Source organism: Sylvia atricapilla, chromosome 28 (assembly GCF_009819655.1).
Source record: "Sylvia atricapilla isolate bSylAtr1 chromosome 28, bSylAtr1.pri, whole genome shotgun sequence".
Classification (NCBI taxonomy): Eukaryota; Metazoa; Chordata; class Aves; order Passeriformes; family Sylviidae; genus Sylvia; species Sylvia atricapilla.
Genome location: NC_089167.1, coordinates 872,348 through 891,623, shown reverse-complemented (window position 1 = coordinate 891,623; position 19,276 = coordinate 872,348). Strand labels below are relative to the sequence as shown.

General features: G+C 59.0%; 2 protein-coding genes across 2 annotated transcripts; both read right to left on the bottom strand.

Moving 5' to 3' along the window:
* Positions 1–62: 62 nt before the first annotated feature.
* Positions 63–2,110, bottom strand: BOLA3 (bolA family member 3). The gene is made up of 4 exons (XM_066337316.1): positions 2,017–2,110; positions 1,468–1,591; positions 1,215–1,303; positions 63–194 (listed from the first exon to the last, which is right to left on the bottom strand). Exons 1-4 carry the CDS (start codon positions 2,044–2,046, stop codon positions 129–131), a joined length of 309 nt encoding a protein of 102 aa, XP_066193413.1. The 5' UTR covers positions 2,047–2,110; the 3' UTR covers positions 63–128.
* Positions 2,111–3,018: 908 nt separating this feature from the next.
* On the bottom strand, positions 3,019–18,380 carry TET3 (tet methylcytosine dioxygenase 3). The gene is made up of 9 exons (XM_066337236.1): positions 16,093–18,380; positions 13,828–13,918; positions 13,459–13,552; positions 12,877–13,085; positions 12,601–12,751; positions 12,140–12,229; positions 11,900–12,037; positions 11,223–11,559; positions 3,019–10,905 (listed from the first exon to the last, which is right to left on the bottom strand). The coding sequence occupies exons 1-9, from the start codon at positions 18,269–18,271 to the stop codon at positions 9,167–9,169; spliced, it is 5,028 nt and encodes a 1,675-aa protein (XP_066193333.1). The 5' UTR covers positions 18,272–18,380; the 3' UTR covers positions 3,019–9,166.
* Between the last annotated feature and the right edge of the window lie 896 nt (positions 18,381–19,276).

The following is a 19,276-nucleotide window of genomic DNA, read 5'->3' as shown; positions in this document are numbered from 1 at the left end:
GGGGCTTCTTCTCCTCTTCTTCCCCGTTCCCACGGGGCCCTGAGTGAACACACAACACTGGGTGGAATTTACCCCCGGGGGGGCAGCTCTGGGCCCCCCCAGGGCTCTTTATTGGTGCTGGGAGCAGCTCAGGGCTTGGGGGCCGAGGTGAAGATGCGCAGGCCGTGCATCTGCTTGATCTCCTCGCTCAGGGCCTGCAAGGCAAGGGCAGCTCTGGGGCAGCTCTGGGGCACGTGGGCTCCCTCAGCCCCCGGCTTTGGAGGTGCTGGGAGCAGATAAAATCGTGGCCCTTGTGCAGTCACACAGCTCCTGGTGCTGCGTGTGCACAAACCGAACCCTGCGGGGCTGTTGTACGAAATCCACGTGGTTTGGGAAGCTGCAGCACAGCCCCAGCGATGGCCTGCCTCAGCAAGGGCTCAGACACTGAGCAGGCTCCCTGGGAACCAGAGCTGCAGGACACTGCTCCCAGGGCGGGGTTTGGGGTGTCTGTGCAGGGCCAGGAGCTGGATTGATGGTCCCTCACACCCATTCCAGCTGTGAGTGCTGCTCCCGTCCCCTCTCCCATTCCAGCTGTGAGTGCTGCTCCTGTCCTCTCTCCCATTCCAGCTGTGAGTGCAGCTCCCATTCCCTCTCCCATTCCAGCTGTGAGTGCTGCTCCCATTCCCTCTCTCCCATTCCAGCTGTGAGTGCTGCTCCTGTCCTCTCTCCCATTCCAGCTGTGACTGCTGCTCCCATTCCCTCTCTCCCATTCCAGCTGTGAGTGCTGCTCCCATTCCCTCTCCCATTCCAGCTGTGAGTGCTGCTCCTGTCCCCTCTCCCATTCCAGCTGTGAGTGCTGCTCCCATTCCCTCTCTCCCATTCCAGCTGTGAGTGCTGCTCCCATTCCCTCTCCCATTCCAGCTGTGAGTGCTGCTCCTGTCCCCTCTCTCCCATTCCAGCTGTGAGTGCAGCTCCCATTCCCTCTCTCCCATTCCAGCTGTGAGTGCTGCTCCCATTCCCTCTCTCCCATTCCAGCTGTGAGTGCTGCTCCTGTCCTCTCTCCCATTCCAGCTGTGAGTGCTGCTCCCATTCCCTCTCCCATTCCAGCTGTGAGTGCTGCTCCCATTCCCTCTCCCATTCCAGCTGTGAGTGCTGCTCCCATTCCCTCTCTCCCATTCCAGCTGTGAGTGCAGCTCCCGTCCCCTCTCCCACCCACGCCCCGGGCAGCCCCTGACCTGGTTGACCATCTGGTGCTGCTGCACCGTGCGCTTCTCCCGGAACTCCTCGGACTCGATGTGGATTTCGTACATGGCGCCGCAGCCTCCTGACAAATTGAAGTCGAAGCCTGAGCCCGAGCGAGGCGCCTCCGCCCTCACAGCCCGGACCCTTCTGGGGGTCCCCGCGGCCCAGGGGCGGCTGGGGAATGACTCCATTCCCCGCCCTGTCACCGCGGGTGTGCCTCAGGACAATAAAGAGCTTTTCCTGTACCTGAGATATCCACCACCTTGATGGCCGATGCCCGCGGGAACTTCTCCTGCAGCACCCGCACCAGGCGCGACTCCCCGTCCGTCTGAGAGGCGAAGCTGCGCCAGGAGCGGCAGCGCAGCAAGAGCTGGGGGCGAAAGCGCCCTGAGGAACCCGGGGGGACCCCAAAAACACACACGGGGCTGGGGGGCCGCTCTCCCCGGGAGGGGAGGGGAAGGGAAGGGAAAGGGGAAGGGGAAGGGAAGGGAAAGGGGAAGGGAAGGGAAAGGGGAAGGAAAGGGGAAGGGAAGGGAAAGGGGAAGGGGAAGGGAAGGCCGCTGGCACTGGAGCGGGGCACAAGAAGCTGGGGAAAACCGGCAGATGGAGGTGAACCGGATGGAGGAGGGATGGAAAGAGGAGCTGCCGTTCCCCGGGCCGAGGGGAGGAGTCACCGTCCGTGAGGGGCCCGGGGACGCTCACCGTGAGGGGCCGCGCTCAGCAGCGCCGGGGGGACACAGGGAGGGCACGGGCAGAGGGCGGCACACACGGGGACAAGGACACAGGGACACTCACCGGGCCCCGGCCCAGCCCCGCCGCCGCCATCCCGGGGCGCGCGCCGGGGGGTCACCTGCCGCCTCAGCCAATCAGCGCGCGCCGCTCGCGCCAGGGGGCGGGGCCAGCACTGCGCCGCCCGAGCGCCCCCTGGCGGAGTGGAGGACCCTGGGAGTGGCCCCGACTCCGCCCCCGAGGGGTCCCCTCCCGACCCCACAAAGGGTCTTCTCCTGACCCCACAAAGGGTCTCCTCCTGACCCCACAAAAGGCCCCTCCTGACCCCATAAAGGGTCCCCTCCCGACCCCACAAAGGGTCTCATCCGACCCCACAAAAGGCACCTCCTGACCCCATAAAGGGTCTCACCCTGACCCCACAAAAGGCCCCTCCTGACCCCACAAAGGGTCTCCTCCTGACCCCACAAAGGGTCTCACCCTGACCCCATAAAGGGTCTCCTCCTGACCCCACAAAGGGTCTCCTCCTGACGCCACAAAAGGCCCCTCCTGACCCCATAAAGGGTCTCATCCGACCCCACAAAGGGTCTCACCCTGACCCTACAAAAGGCCCCTCTTGACCCCACAAAAGGCCCCTCCTGAACACCCCCACAGGACCCCATCCCGACCCCTCAGAGGATCCCCTGCTGACCCCACAAAGGGCTCATCCCGACCCCTAAGGGCCCCATCCTGACCCCACAAAGGGCCCCTCCTGTCCCCACCGCCGCAGAGCTCCTGTCCCCCCGCGCCCTTAAGGAAGGTCCCATCCTGGGACTATTCCCATATCCAGGATCCCATCCCGACCCCCTAAAGGATCCCATCCCACGGCTCATCCCGCACCTGGAGCCCCATCCTCATCCCAAAATGTCCCCGTTCTGCTTTGCCCCCGCCCTTCCCATCCTCAGAACCCCAATCCTGTCCCCTCAACCCCAAAAAACCCCAACCCTGTCCCCCATTCCCACACCTCATCCCGCCCCTCTCCTCGCCCATTCCAGCAGGAATTCCAGCAGAAAAAGCCACGCGAGCCTCGTGTTGAGTGCAAAAAATAAATATAAAATTTATTAAAACACCCACAATATTTTAAAGATATCAGGAATAATACAGCCCACGGCCCCGCGGCCGCGCCAACTCAGAATAAAATACAAATTAAAAAAAAAAAAAAAGAACAACAACAGAAAAAAACCCGAAAACAAAAAAACAAAACCAAAACCAGAGGGGAGGGGGAGGATCCAAACTTGCAATTTTTAGCATCCTAAAAAATAAATTTACTGAAACACTGGGGGGGAAGGGGAAAAGAAAAGAAGGTTAAGGGGGGAAAAAAACAACACAAAGAGGGGGAAAAGAAAAAAGGGAAAATTATACAAAATAAAATTATCAGCATAAATTTACTGTCCTAGAAGTATCTACAGTTTAATACACATTAATCCTATTGCCTTGAGACATGGGAAAAAAATCTACCGGTCCTCAATCCGCCCCGGAACAAAACTTCATTTCAAGTAACCACAGTCCCGAGCCGACCAAGAAATCTTCAAGTGAGAATTTTTCGGAGCCGCCGGGACACCGCTGCGGTGTCTCCCCCAACCTGCCGCCGTCCCACCTCCCCATCTCCAATAGCCAAAACCAAAAATAAAGGCCCAACAAAAACGCCAGAACGCCCGCCCCGCCTCCGACCGAATTCCCGGATCCAAGAAGAAACGGCGCTTGGTTTTTTTTTAAATTTGCAATTTCCACCTCTTTTTTCCTTCAACGCCGCAGTGCAAAAAAAAAAAAAAAAAAAAAAAAAAACCAAAAAAAAAACAAACCTAAAATTTTAAAAAATTCCCACCAGCACAAAAAAAAAAAAACCTCCTCGCTCCCGGAATCAAAATGAGGCTGAAATTCCGGCGGTTTTATAAATCCCTGAAGGATGCGGAGAAATGAGGAAAAACCCGGGCGGAAAGGGAAAAAGAGGAGGGTGAAAACTAAGAGGGGGGGAAAATGAAGGAGGAAACACGGCTGTGAAAGGATCCCTGATTTCGGAAAAGCTTCACCCCGGACTCGCTCGTGGGGGGCTGCGGGGGGCTGAGGTATTTGCCTGGGTGGGGGCGCAGGGGGGAGGAAATAGCACCAATAAACCCCAAAAAAAGTAAAATAAAAAAAAAAAACACCAACAAAACAAACCAAAAAAAAGGGAGGAAAAGGGGAAAAGCAGGAGCCGGGCAGAAGCGGGAGGAGCGAGGCGGGGAGGGGATGAGAGCGAGGAGCTGTGGGAACGTGGGGCTGAGCCTGGACACTGCTGGGCTGGACGTGGGATGGACACAGAGATGATGTGGTGATGGACACGGGCTGGACAGAGATGTGCACACAGAAACGGGCACGGGGATGGACATGGCGATGGATGGGGTGATGGACATGGGCTTGGCACGGTGCTGAGCACCAGGAACGTGGGATTGGTGAGGGAACAGTGCCAGGACTGGGCCTGGCCTGGCGGTGCTGGGGTCTCTATGGTGCCATGGGGGTGCCCAAGCAGCACCGAGCTGTGCCCCATGCCCGTGCAGGGTGGGCAACCACCGTGTCCATGCTCCATGTCCAACCACCGTGTCCACGCTCCGTGCCCCACCACCATGTCCAGAAGCCGTGTCCAAGGCCCACGGCCAAGCACTGTGTCCACACACCTGGCTCAGCACCACGCCCACACCTCGTGGCCCAGCACTGTGGCCGAGCACCAGGTTCACACAGCGAGCACCGTGTCCGGGGCACGTGGCCAAAGGCCGTGTCCACGCACCGTGCCTGAGCACCACCACTGAGCACCGTGTCCACAACACGTGGTCAATCACATTGTGGCCAAGCACCACGGCCATGGACCGTGTCCAAGCACCATGGCAGAGCACCCATGTTCATGTGCCACATCTGAGCACCGTGTCCACTCACCATGTCCTAGCACCATGTCCACAGCGCATGGCTGAGCACCGTGCCCAAGCACCATGTCCTAGCACCGTGTCCACACACCCTGGCTGAGCACCGTGTCCACACATCGTGTCTGAGCACCACGGTGGCATGGCTGAGCACCGTGCCCGAGCACCACGTCCACGCACCACGTCCAAGCGCTGCGGTCAAGCACTGTCCACACATCCTGTTCACGCACCACAGCTGAACACCGTGTCCATGGTGCATGGCTGAGCACCGTGCCCGAGCACCACATCCGTGCACCACGTCCACGCACCGTGTCCGAGCGCTGCGGTCAAGCACCATGTCCACACACCACGTCCGAGCACCACAGCAGAGCACCGTGCCCGAGCACCACGTCCATGCACCAAGTCCGAGCACCAAACACAGCACCACGTCCGAGCACTGTGTCCATGATGCATGTCCAAGCACCACATCCAAGCACCATGTCCAAGCACCGTGGTCGAGCACCAGGTCCGAGCACCACGTCCGAGCACCACGGTCGAGCACCATGTCCAAGCACCCGTGTCCAAGCACCACGTCTGAGCACCACGTCCATCACACGCGGCCAAGCACTGGGACTGAGCACCACGTCCAGGCACCGTGCCCAAGCACACTGCCAAGAATCATGTCCAAGCACCGCACTGTGTCCACAAGGCGTGGCCGAGCACCGTGCCTGAGCACCATGCCTGAGCACCACACTCTCAAGGTGTGGCCGAGCACCGTTCCTGAGCACCACGTCCAAGCACTGCGTCCATGACTTGTGGCCGAGCACCACGACTGAGCACCATGTCCATGATGTGTGGCTGAGCACTGAGCCTGAGCCTGAGCCTGAACCCTGTGTCTACGATGTGTGACCGAGCACCGTGTCCGAGCACCGCATCCAAGCACCACGCCCACCACGCGTGGCCGAGCACCGTGGCCGAGCGCTTATGTCCACACGCCACATCTGAGCACCGAGACCGCGCACCTGGCCAAGCCCCGCACCTGGACCTCACCTCTGAGCACCTCATCCCAGCACCACAGCCCCACCCAGATCCACAGGGAACGGCTCCACCATGACCCGGCTGGCGGCACACCTCGGACGCGGCGCCTCTTTCAGTTTGCATAAACCCAACCGGCTCCCGGCACGCCTCGAGCTGTCGCTCCGGAAAAGTAAACTTCCTTCTCAACGACATTGCTTAATTTTTTTCTTCTTTTTTTTTTTTTTTTTTTTTTTTTAAGCTTGGTTCCTTAATTTGATATATACATTAGTAGCACCTCAGCGAGATGGAATCAGGCAGAAGCGTGATACAGTTTGTTAAAACACCATAGCACCGTTTGTATTACAAGATTTCATTTAATAAAAATATGCCTTATAGAGCCAACAAAGCGTATTCCAGTATTAAAAGGAAAAATCAGCAATTGAGGCACCTCAGGGATTCTGGTTTCCTTCTCCTTCCCATGCCTCATCCCAAGAGCATTGAGATGGGGAGGGGGGACCCAAATTGCATCCCCCGTTTCCTGCCTGAGGCGAAGCATCGCGGCCAGAAAAACCAAAGCGGGACAAAGGAGCCGGTCGGGGCTCCCCGTGCCGAGCCCTCCCTGGGGTTTCTATCGTGGGTGTTGTTCTAGCACCATTGTGGCCACGACCTGCTGCAAAATCAGGTCCCCACATCCCACTCGTTAAAAGCATCCCTCCCCCCGAGCTCCGTGACCCCCGTGGCTTCGGCACGGGCGGGACGAGCGCGGCTGCCAGGACGGGTAAAGGGAAAAGATTTCGCTTGGAAACAGCCTCTCAGCAGCAAGGGGTAAAGAGCTGTGCATAGATTTCGAGTTTGTGTAGAAGTCTGAAGCGTGCGAATTTGTAATGACTGAGAGTTGAGGTAGGTTAGACATCTATGTAGTGTAAAAAAGTGAGACTGCAGCAGTTCTCGCTCCCCGACCCGCGGCGCCCGGCAGCTCCCCGCTGTCCCAGGCTGAACCCGCCGGAGCCAACGCCACGCCGGACCAACCCCTCCCTGCACCGAGAAACCTCTGAGGAAGCAGGACTTAGACAGGTTACACGGACCACCATCGGCTTCTCCGAACGCTCCTTCTCCCGACGCTCACCCCGCCGGGCAGAGCTCCAAGGCACCCCCGTCACGCCAGCCAGGGACCCCGGGCAACGCCAACGAGGCCGGCACCCGAATCCGGCCCCGGATCAGCCGGGTCCCCTCTCCCAAACCACGGCCACACGGCGGGTCCCCGGCACCACCCCGCGGGCATCCCTAAAAATCTGACTTGCCGTCGACTCTTACAATCCTGATATGCTATTGGGTATTTATAAGAAAAGCGGGAATAGCTCATCGAGTTTCCTTGTCGAATATACGTGACTTTACAGATTATGGTTAAAAAAAACGAACCAAAAAAAAAAAAAAAATTAATTAATGATGAAGGACGGACAAAGCATGTTAAATATTCTGCCAGTATTTACAGTTCTCCCACGATAATCTTGTTTAAAACATACTGCTTCAAGTTGGGGGGGAAGTGGAGGGAGAGGAAAGAGGGGAGTTGTTTGCTTTTTAAGATTCGCTTTCATTTTTTAAATCTAGGTGAAAGTGCTTTTAAAAAAATTTCTTTCCCTATTTACAGGTTTAAAATCTGACCATGTAAATGTTCAGGCTGTTTTAGCGAGATCCTGCTGATCCGTGCCCGTGCGCAAGGGAAGGAGGGTGACAGTAAACACGAGGTGATCCCGCACGGTGACGGCGTCGGCGCTGCCTTGCTGGCTCTCCAAAAGGCACCTCAAAGTGCAAAAGCAACGACCCCACCCTGGGGGACGCTGGCCCCCGGCTCTGGCCGCACCGTGCTCCCGGGGAGCACCCCGTCCATCCCGGCACGGCCCCGGTACCGGGTGGGAAGTCTCAACTGAGAGTGTTGGAAAAGCACCACGCAGTTGTCGTCGTTGCTGGGTTATTGGTTGGGTTGGGTTTTTTTTTGTTGTTTTTTGTTTGTTTTTTTTTTGTGGGAAGAACGGTGATCCGTAGGAAGGAGGGATGGCACCCGGGGAGAGAAAGAGCACCGAGCCCCGGCAGCACTGGCCGCAGCTCGCTGGCACCGGCAAGGGAAGGCAGACCCGGCGGGGTTTTGGCCAGCCAAGCCTTGGGATTTGCTCTTCCCAGAGCCGATTGCACGGAGAAAGTCCCCCAGAGACGGAAAGCACCAGACTTTAGCAACAGTGATGTACAGAGAGCAACACTTGCTATTCACAGTTTGGGGTTGGTTTGTGGTTTTTTTCCTGTTTTTCGTATTTTTTTTTTTTTCTTTTCTTCTGTTTTCGTCCCGTCGGCTCCTATGGAGATGCCGCCGCTGCCGCTCGCCCTGGGGCCGTGGGCAAAGGAGCCCCAAGTCCGAGCCCAAGTGCAGCCCCCTGGCAGCGGCATTTCCCAGCCCGGACATGTCCTGAGGTCTCCGGCACCAGGAGAGACGCCGGCTTACTCCGTGGCGACAGAACTGATCCCACTGGAGGCGAGGAGCCGAGGGGAGACGCGCCGTCCCGGGACAGCCCACCTGCTCGTGGGCTTCCCATTGCTGTGAGAAAGGACTCCTCGAGCTGCAAAATTGGTATTTTTAGGTCCTTGGAATAAAAATTGGATGTTCAGTGTGTCCGGCTGACAGTAAAGCACACGGTCCCACCAGTGCCCACGTGGCGGAACTGGAGGGAGTCACCTCTTGCCTTTTAGCTGGTTTGGTGTTCAGGTTGGTTTGGATTCATGATTAGGGTGGCTTTTTTTGTGTTGGCTGCTCTTTCGAAGATCGGCTTCGTCGTTGTCATTGGAGTAAAAAATAAAATAAAGTCAAATCCAACAAATAGGACGTTTTAAGCGGAATTAAAAACCTCTCCTTGCGAAATGACGCTAGGAAATTCATCTGAGGTTAGATTAAAAAACATGGAGATATAAATATGAGATTACCTAAAATCATCAAACAGCATCATTCCTCTTGGGTTTTTTAACCAAGTTTTGCTTGGTTTGCCAACTCCTCGCTGGGCGCAGCTCTCCGATGGCGTGAGCCCGCGCCAGCTCCGCTGCTCCGAGCGTGCACATTGGGTTCATTTCCTATGGGTTGGAATTTTTTTTTTTTTTTTTGTGGTTGTTGTGTTTCGCTTCGGTTTCGTCTATTTACTTTTGTTTTCTTCTCCCCCGCACCCGAGGAGAAAGCACCACAAAGCAACGCCAGGCTCCGGCGCTGCCGAGGGTTGAGGTAAGATGGGGCCATGGCGGTCGCTTCCGTTTCAGATCCAGCGGCTGTAGGGGCCTGTCACCTTGGTGTAGGCGTAGGAGGACACAGTGATGGCAGAGTTGGTGGGGATGGCCACCGCCTGCCGCGTGGGGACCGAGTCCCTCCTCTCCTTGCTGGGCGTCTCGGTCGCCAACGCGCCGCCCCACTTGCGCTTCTTGGCAAAGGCTTTGGCGTCTGGCGGCAGCCCCAGACGCGCCGCCTCCTCCTGCCGGGCCCGAGCCCGCTCCGCCAGCTGCTTCACCTTGGCCTCCCACAGCGCCAGGCCGTGGTTGGGCTGGTTCAAGTTCTTGTGTTGGTAGAAGACGAGGGAGATGCGGGTGGGGTGGCAGCGGTTGGGTTTCTTCAGGGGGGTGGTGGCGTGGAGCTCGCGGCGGGCGCACTCGATGAGGATGGAGCCGTGGGCGGGCGCCACGGCCACGCCGCCGATGTTCTCATCCAGGAAGTTGTGCTCACTGTCCGACCACTCCTCTTCCTCTTCTTCTTCCTCTTCCTGCTCCTCTTCCTCTTCCTCCTTCACCGCCTTCTCTGGCACATCCTCCTCCAGGCCAAAGGGGTCCCACGGCTTCTCCTGGCGGGGTGCTGTCACCCCCTTCTCACCCACCGCTGCCTCCCACGGCTTCTCCTGCAGCCCCGGGCTGGGTGCCGGTGTCCTCCGCTCCTCCACCTTCACAGAGCCCCACGGCTCCTCGGGGAAGCTGGGGAGCCCTGGCAGAGCCGAGCTGAACCCCAGTGACCCCAGCAGGCTCGGGCTGCCTGTGCCAGCCAGCGCCGTCTCCCCCAGCTTGCAGGGGCTCCACGGTTTTGGCAGCAAACCCGAGCCGTGCGTCGCTGCCACCGTTGGCTCTCCTGCCAGGACGTTGGACCACTGCTTCTCCGGCGGCGGCAAGCGCACGGCGGCGTCGAAGGCGCTCAGCTTCTCCCGGCCGCCCGAGCCCGGCGCCAGCGTGCTCCACGAGCCTTCGGTCACGTTAGTCCTCTCAGGGGAAGCCGTGCCCTGGGGGGCCTTGAAGGGGCTCCAGCGCTGCTCCGGTGCCGTGCCGTGCGCAGGGACGGCCGGCAGCGTTAAGCCGGTGCTGGGCATGGCCGCAGCGCTGGGAAGGGGCTCGATGGCAGGCGGAGGGTCTGGAGGCTCCTGCTTGATGGGCCGGCTGTCAAAACAGTTCTGTGCAAACGACGGTGCCTCCTCTGAGCCCGAGCTAGTCCTGTGCACCCCGGCTGTTGCCGCCACTGCTTTCTGCTGGCTGGCGAAGCGGTTGGCTCGCTCGTAGGTGCGCTGGTGATGGTTTTTGCTCCGCACGCTGTGCGGGATGGGCTCGGGGAAATTGGTGTTCCCGTAGGTGTGGTTGAGGTTCTCCTGCAACGCTGAGATGTCGGGCTTCTCCTCGTAGCCGTTGCTCACCCAGCTGCTCCCACTCCTCTCGGGCGCCCCGTAATTGAGAAACTGCGAGGGGAACACGTGGTTGCTGGAAAAGCCGTAATACCCAAAGGAGGGAAGTGCGAACTTGGAGTGAAACCCGTTCACGGAAGGCAGATTGGGCTGTGCATAGTAGGAATGGTAAGAGTAAACACTGTTCATGCTGTAGGGGTCGGAGGGCCGGCAGCTGCCTAGCACCGAGTAGCTCTCCACCACCGCATTGCCGTTGTACTTGAAGGCGTTGTAATGGCTCTGGGGTTCCACCTTGATGGAAGGTTTCAGTGGCTGCGGGGGTATCCCGCCTTTCAACGCCATACCTGTGGGACAGCACACACAGCCCCCATGACCTGCCGGCCGAGGAAACCACCGGAGGGGAGCCAGGACCCCAGAACAGCTGGCCAGACTCAGAAATCCCACAGTGATGGGTTTGCCAGCCAGCTCCAGAGGCTGGCATCGCTTGCCACCACCTGGCGCACCGACATCGATTCACACCTTTGGGAAAACCCAGGTGGCACAGAGATGCCATCCAGCACCGCAACGCAGCAGCCCAAGAAAATCCCCAGCCACATCCCCACCCCCTCACGCGCTTTTTGGGAGGCTCGGGGCAGCAGGACCTCACCTGTGCCCCCGTTACCTGCATTTGGCTGGAGCGTGGGGAGCTCGAGCGCTTCCTGCTTGATCTTCTCTGGCGTCATCAGCTTCTCTTTCTGCAGCTTCTTCCTCTCGGCAGCAGCTCTCCTGGCTTCCAGCTGCCGCTGCCGGCAGGACTTGGCAGGCTCAGGCAGTTTGCGGACCTCACGGGGGAAGGACGTGAGCACCTGGATGGCCCCACTGCCCACCTTGGCGTTTTGGTTCTCCTCGCTGCCGAACTCATCCGTGCTGGACATCTTGTAGAGGGGGAGGACGTGCAGCTGCTCATCTTCAGGAATTTTCCCCACCACACGATTGTCTTCCTTCGTCAGCGTGCAGACCTGGCCAGAGCAGGTTCTGTCAGTGGGATGCTGATGGATGTAGCCCGTGCGGGGCAAGCCAAACCTCCCACTTCCTCCCCACACTACATGAAGACACACCAGCCTGGCATCCTCCCAGCCTGCTCTGCTCCCCAGACAGTATTTGGAAACCTCCCATGGGGTTTGGGTTGGACAAAAGTAGGTGCTGGTCCCTGCTAGACCTGAGCAGCTCATGTGAGATGTGCCCACACCAAAGACCTGAAGTCAAGAGGGTGGGACAACTGGGGATGGAGCCCCCCAAACAGGAGCATCGCAAATTTGGGGGGAGCACCTCAAAAAGCCCTGCCCAACGCCTGCTTACCACAGTGCAGCCGTTGTAGAGGTTATGCTGGTCCTTGTGAGCATGAGCACAGAAGTCCATGCACGCTGTCACCCCCGAGAATGGCCTCCCCTCCTTCAAGCCCAGCCGGCAGTCAATTGCTACATCCTCGTTGGTGACCTGTGGAAGGAGGAGCTGGTTACCCCAAATCCCCCAACAGCACCACCCTGCAGCCGTGCCGGGTGCGTGGCTGCCGTTGCCAAGGGATGGGATGACCAGGACCTGGTTTTGGTAGGCTTGTGGTGCCAGCCTCTTGTAAAGTGGAGCAACCTCGGTGGCCAAGTCCTGAAAGCTTCTCCGGAGCAGCTCTTCCTGTGGCAGGGAAAAGAGGAGGATGTTACCCAGGGGTTTTGGCACTAGGGATGGAATTGGGGACTGAGCCCACAGACACCGCACAGCACCCAACCCTTCCCACAATACCCACCATGGCACAAAGCCATGTGGCTTAAATTCCTCGTGAGGATTTTGCTGTTCAACCTTCAGCCTCACTGTCTGTTGTGCTTTCACTCACTTGACCAAAGAGCCCTCTGGCTCTTCCCTGGGATTTCTACAGACGACCCATTCATGCCACCTTTCTTTCCCTCATCTCTCTAGTCCATAAAAAAAAACCCTAAGAATCCTTTTTTCCAGAGTCCTGAAAGGAAAGGAGCTCTGAACCATCCCGCTCCACCTGCATCACCCACCTCTTTGGGATTGTCTCCAACCAGCCTGAACTTGCGGGGAGTTTTGCTGCGGGCGTATTTGCAGCCATTGAAGTACATGCTCCAGGAGCAGCCGAAGGAGAAGGAAGCACCACAGGTGTTGGGATCCTTGCCTTGGCATGCGCAGGTCCGGCTGCAGGGGGACATGGCACACAAGTGTCAGCCACTGGTGCCAGCAGCTCTGGGAACAGCAGGGAGCCCCACATCCCGTTCCCACCCTGTGTCCCCAGCCCAGGGTGTGCTGGTGGTGGCACTTACTCGTCGTTGAGGCCGCAGCGGCGGCTGGTGGGGTTGCCGTACTTGGTGAGGGTGTCAGTGAGCTCCTGGTACAGCGTGTCCCCCAGCGTGCGGGGGATGCCCTCCCAGGCCAGGATGAGGATGATGATGACGGCGTTCTGGCAGTGGTGGCCAGCCCGGTGTCGCACCAGGCACAGCAGTTTCTCCTCTTGGTTGTGTCTGCGGATCACCTGGGAAACAGAGGGGCCACGTCAGACCGCTCCGATGAAGACCTCCCAGGAGAATCCCACAAGTGGGTCCTGGATGTCCTGGATGCCTTCCCCAGTGCTGTGTGGGGGACAGAGCTGGACATGTTCCCACGGCTGCATTCACCCCGTGGGCATTGGGGAGCTGCTGGCACTGGACATGTCATTCCACAGCTGCTGAGGGTGGGAAGCCCCAAGGAGCTTCCCTGGGGGTGGACGCAGCTCTCAATTCCTCCTTGCCAGACACAAATCGAGCATCCCTCCCCTGCCCACCGTGGCCACACCAGCAGGGGAGCTATGGGTCCCCAGGCATGGAGGGCACAAGCTCAGGGAGGCTGCAGGGGGGAGAGGCACTCACCCACTTGGCAATGGGGCAGCCACGGGAGCTCTTGCCTTCCTTGCCCGTGTAGATGACCTTCTCGATGCGGATGGCCTTCCCCTTCTCACCATACCTGCCGAGGGACAGCCATCAGCCCCACAGCCCCCACACGCATGAGAGCCCCACTGGCCTTCATGGGCCCCTCAGGAGCCCCCAGTCACCCTCACCAGACACCACTCACTCTCTCAAGCCCCTGTTCCCCTGACAGGACCACACTCAGTCTCTCAGGCCCCCTTCTCTCGACAGGACCTCACTCAGCCTGACAGGACCCCATTCCCTCTCTCGAGTCCCCACTCCCCTCCTGCCCTCACAGCCCCTGTGCTGGGCCCTGTGGTGAGGGGCTCTTACCTCTCCTCCATGAGCTCCCGGATGGAGGCCACGGTGGGCCCCGAGCCCAGGTGGGTGTAATATGGCCCCTCATCCTTCTCCACGATTTGCTCTGTGGAGACAGAGATTTTGGGGTTTGCATCTTTGCTGGCTGCGCCAAAGGATTCCAAACACCTGAATTCCCTCAAACCAAGCACTAAAAATCAAGGACTTGTTAAACAGCAACTCCTCATTCCCTTCTCTGGAAGATTCTGCCAGCACTGAAATGCTGCTGGGGAATGGACCCTCACTCATTGACACACACCCCTTTTTGGGACCCAAAAACCCCCCTGAGAAGCCACAGCCCTTCCAAGCACCCTGGCAATGACCATAGCTCCAGCCAGGGAATCTGCTCTGGCCACTCGAGCTCTGCTGAGTGGGAGATTCAAATTCCAAACCCCCTCCTCATCCTGGACCCACTGCTCCCCACCAGCACCCAGCCAGGGCTCCTGCCTGGAACCTCTCACAGGCACCAGCCCAGCTGGACGCTGCCAAAGCCATCACAGGATGATCTGGGGGCAAGAAACTATTGCTGCCTGCTTCAGGCTTTCCCAGAGGATTTGGGGATGCTCATGGGATGCCCTGAGCTGGCTGAGCCCGGGTGTGGAAGGAACTGCTGCATGGGGGACAGGCAGAAGGATGAGAGGGCTACAGGAAAAGGATTTGGGTTACAGGAAAAGGATTTGGGCTACAGGAAAAGGATTTGGGTTACAGGAGAAGGATTTGGGCTATGAGAGAAAAATGCTGGGGCTGCAAGAAGAGGATCCTGGGGCTTCAGGAGAAGTACACTGAGGCTGCAGGAGAAGGACACTGGGATACAGCCCTACCACCAACACACAACAAACCCCTGGGGGCTTTCAGGGCACAAAAGGAGTCAGTGTGGGAAGCGATGGATGCCCCAAGCAGCCCCACAGTGCAGGGCAGATCCCCAGCACACGGGGATGTTCCAGTGCCACCGAGTGGGATGCATCAGGCACCACGGCCAGGGCTGATCTGTCTTTGCATCCCTCTGCTCTCACTGCCCTGATTTTCATTCCTGTCATGTCCAGCTGGCCGGGAGCCAGGCCGAGGAGAAAGCAGGGCTCAGCTGGGCTGCAGCTGTCCAGACAGGGATCAATACAGGACGCGTGGAAAAGGCTCATTTTATTACAGCCTCCAGCAGCACCCGCACCCAATAAAGCACCAAGCCTGGCCCCTGCTGCATTTCTTTCTCCCACAGCTTTTCCTTGAGAAAACATAGAAGTGGAAGAGGGGGGGAATCCCCCCCTCTCCCAGCCCCTAAACAAATCTTTTCCTGGCAAACTCCTAGGTTGGGTTTGAGTGGCTTCAGAAAAGCTTTTCCTCCTCTCTATGGAGTTTGGGCGTCATTCCTGCTGCCATTTACAAGCAAGTAAATAAATAATCATAAGCCCCACTAGTAAAGTGCAGCTTGTGCTTAGCCCAGGCCTCCTCTCCCAGCAGTGGCAGGGGTCTTTTTTCCAGCTGAATGCCTCAAATTCTCACCCTGCTGCTCCCAGAGGAGCGCACAGATCCAGTCTAAATACTGGGAAGGGAATATCCAGCTCCTCATACCCAGTTGGAGGTGGACTGAAAGGACTGGGTAGGAATTCTCTAGCGCTTGCTGCAAAGTCTAACAAATGCCAATACACACCAAAAAAAACCACCAAAAACCCCACAAATCCAAGAGTTTGGTGATTTTTCAATGCATCCAGATGGGTCTGGCCAGCAAACAAGGCAGCATTCCAGCAGCAAGTATTTCTCCAGTGATAAGCATAAGTATCAAGCCAAAGTTTAAGTTACTCAAAGCAACCTGAACCAGCTAATTTAGTTAGCTGAAAATACCAAGAATAACCAGGCGAGGGAGGTTTAGGTGCATTTTGGCACTTGGGCCACCATGGATTGCTGGGATTCAGCTGGTTAAGGTCAAATGAAAGGAAAACCCAACAGTCCTTTGGTTTTGCTGCTCATTCAACACCTCCCACCCCCAGCACAGCCAGTGGCACCAGTGCCACCCCCACGGTGACACAGGCAGGCACTTGGGATTTCCATCCAACTGTAAAAATAAGAAAGGAGAAGAGAAAGCAAAAGGGAGCTCCACAGCACTGGGGTTTCACCACATGAGTGCTTTATCTCCCCAGAAACCAGGACTTTGCTAGCCTCTTCACACTCCATTATCCACCCAGGTCAATCCCACTCTGCAAAGCCACCTCCTCCCTCTGCCACCCCCCAGCACGGCTGTTTGCTCACCAACACAGTCACAGGTGGGGAATTCTGCCTGTGCCCTCTTGGCCGGGGTGTCCAGGAGGCTTTTGGTCGGCGTGTCCAGGTATTTTAGCGGAGACTCCAAAAAGCCGCTCAAGGTCGGCGTCAGCGGCACCTCGTCCTTGGTGGGTGTTCTGTCGACGTTGCCCATATCTGTGTTTTGGCTTTCCTCAGAGTAAAAACACGTGGTAGACACCACAGTGATAGCACCAGAAGACTCGATTTTGATCTGTTTGGGGGAGCGGGCAGTGAAGGGTGGCTCTGACAGCGGCCCTTTCCCTGGAGAGATGCTTTTGGGTCTGGTTTGGGGAGCGCTGCCCGGAGCTGGGGTGGTGGCGGCGGCGGTGGGGGACCCTTGTGGGGCTGGTGCTGGCCCCCCCGGCACCTCGGCAGCCCCAGGGCCGAGCGGAGCAGGAGTGTCGGGGGGCGGCAGGTTGAAATTCTCCCCAAATTCGGCTTCAAATTGTCGGATGAGCTCTTCCAACTTGTCATCCACCATGATGGGAGCTGAGGTGGCCGGCGGCGGGGGAGCCGGTGCTTCCTCCGAGCCAGTCAAGCCCGCTGGCGCCGAGTGAATTTGGGGGCCCCCCCCGGGGGCACCCCTTTCCTGAGAGTCGGAAGCCGGGGGGACGCCATTCAGGGGGCTTGGTGGCGGGGGGCATGCGGCAGGCAGGGGTAGTGCAAGAGGCTGGTGCGGGAAGGCCAGCGCTGGTTCTGTTTGCATCTCTTCGGCGGGGGCTTCGGCGGGGGGCTCGGCGAGGGGCTCGGCGGGCGCCCGAAACCCCTCCAGGCTGATCTGCCAGAGGGGAGGGAAGAGCGGCTGCGAGTCCTTCTGCTTCGCCTTCTTGATCTGCACTTGCTTGCGGAGAGGTTTGGCCGGCGGGGGCTTTTCGGGCGGCGTTTTCTTCTTCTTCTCTTTGGGCTGCTTTTCTAAGGGCTTGGGAGGCGCGGCCGGGGCGTTGGTAGCCCACCAGCCACTCAGCTGGTCCGGGGGTGTCGCCGCCGCTGCCAGACTTTGCTCGAGGAAGAGGCTGCGCTTGTGGTGGAGATGCTGCTGCAGGACCAGCTGCGTTTTCTTGTGCAGGTCGGGCTCCGGCGGTGCCGGCGGCAAGCCCGGTGCTTCTTTGCTGGGTGCTTGCTCAGGGGGCTCAGTTTTGGGGGCTGTCGCTTTGCCGGCTGTTGCTTCGGGTCTCTTGAAAGCCGCCTTGATGTAGTCGTCAGCATTACCCAGCAGCTGCTCCAGCTCTGCCATGGGGTCTCCAGCCCCCACTGCTCCCTCGGCCTCCAACCCCCAGGTGGCCGAGAAGTTCCCGCGCGGAGGTGCCGCACCAAAAAATGGCTCACGTGCTGCTCCCGGCTCCGGCGGGTAACGGGGCTCATCCCCTCGCTGCCACGCGGCCCCCGGCGGGCCGAGGGGGCCGGGGCCGAAGGGGACGGCGGGGGGCTGCGGTGGTGGCAGTGGCGGGGGCTGCCCATCGCCAGCAGGCTGGGGCAGGGCGGCTGAGAGCTGCGTCAGGGCTTCGATGGCTATGGCGGTCTGCAGGCTGATGTTCTTCTCCTTGGCGATGGTCAACGCGCTCTGCGAGAAGGGGAGGCCGTCGGGCGGGCACGGCTCGGCAGCCTCAGGCACCGGCTGGGGGTCGATAGCACCTTCTGGGGGAGGAGGCGGGGGGATGGCGGCGGCGCGGGGCCGCGGTGACGCCAGCTCTTCTCCGAGAGCCGTCTTGATCTTCTGCTCCAGCCATTCCAGGTAGTCGGGGCACTCGGGGCCGTCGCAGTTGCAGTTGGGGGGTTTCACACCGTGCTTGGCCAAAGCCAGGGCAGTCTTGAGGGCGTGCAGGTCCTCTCCCCGTGGCACCCCGTCTGCCGTGCCCAGCCTGCCCCGGCTCATCTCCGAGTCAAACTTCTCGTACAGCAGCGACGGCGACCCTGGAGGAGGGAGCCGGTAGGAGGAAACGGCTTCGGCCACCGCTGAAAAGGCCACCAGGTTCCGGACGTCTTCCAAGTGGGCTTTGGCAGTGGTGGGCGGCTGGCCCGGTGACCACCCGCTGGGCTCCATCACCACGGTACCCCCCGCCTCCGGCCGGCCCCCATTCGCCAGGCCGAGCCCGCTGCCCTCGTTCAGCCGCCTTTCTTCCACATAATTAATTGGCCCTTCTTCCATTTGGCTTCTGCTGGGTCCATCAACTGTGTCGCCTGCTGAACCTGTCTGTTAGGAGGGAGAGAGATGTGAGCATCCCCACGTGTCATCGCCCCCAACCCTATTTTTTCCCTCTGTTTTGTTTAGTTTCCCTTTCCCCATCTCTTTCTCCAACCAGGGATGAAGATGCAGACCAGCCATGTGAGAAACTAATGGCCGCCGGCAAAGGCACGCGGGCTCTGCCCGGCTGAGTGAGGCTCAGAAGGCAGCAGCTTTCCACCACACCGGCCCTGTGCCACCCACGTCCCCACCCCACGGCCCGCTTTCGAAATTGCTCATGGGACTGTTTGGGATTTCCATCACCCGCCGAGGGCGACACGCACGGGGTGGGACAGGGAGGGCGTCCCTGGCTGCGGTGACACGGTTTGCCTCCGGTGGAAGAAGCGGCACAAGGAGGAGAGGGGGGTTTTGGAGCCGTGCCAGAAGAGAACATCCCGGCCCGGAGCAGCCGTCCTTCGCCGGGGGCCACGGCACAGCAGGAAGCTGACGAGTTGGCTACGCTGGTGCCAGGGGCTGCTTTCACCTCAAATAACCCGGCGTCTGTATCAACACGGCTGCCCAGCGCTGAGCAGCAGTGCTGGCAGCACCGCTGGCGTGCCAGGGACACACCAAACCCACATGGCCACGCCACGGCACCCAGGCAACCCAACACTTCTGCGTTGGACACCCTGATTAAGATCCTCCAGGGGGTTCTGCCAGGGATGGAGGGGGCTTTCTGTTTCCCGTGGAGCTGTCCCACCTCAGCAGTGGGGATTTCAGTGTTGAGTGCTGGCAGTGCATCGAGCCGTTTGCCAATAACCAGGGGGAGCTTCCGGCAAGCTAAAAATACAGCAAAGTTCACTGGAAAAACCATGCCAAAGCAAGCAGAGGCTGTGGGCAGAGTTTCCTGCCTCTGGACGGTGCCGGCAGCGGCTTGTGGGAAGGATCCGCAGCTCAGATTCATGGGGAGACCCAAAATACAAAGTTATT

Bases quoted from the DNA above. Each gene is read 5' to 3' on its own strand.
- TET3 (XM_066337236.1), bottom strand. From the start codon at position 18,271: ATGGAAGAAGGGCCAATTAATTATGTGGAAGAAAGGCGGCTGAACGAG. The intron at 13,553-13,827 runs GTAAGAGCCCCT...GTCCCTCGGCAG, and splicing joins CGGGAGCTCATGGAGGAGAG to GTATGGTGAGAAGGGGAAGG. The intron at 10,906-11,222 runs GTAACGGGGGCA...GCTGTCCCACAG, and splicing joins CACGCTCCAGCCAAATGCAG to GTATGGCGTTGAAAGGCGGG.
- BOLA3 (XM_066337316.1), bottom strand. From the start codon at position 2,046: ATGGCGGCGGCGGGGCTGGGCCGGGGCCCG. The intron at 1,304-1,467 runs GTACAGGAAAAG...TCAATTTGTCAG, and splicing joins CAAGGTGGTGGATATCTCAG to GAGGCTGCGGCGCCATGTAC. The intron at 195-1,214 runs GTCAGGGGCTGC...CTTGCCTTGCAG, and splicing joins AGCACCAGATGGTCAACCAG to GCCCTGAGCGAGGAGATCAA.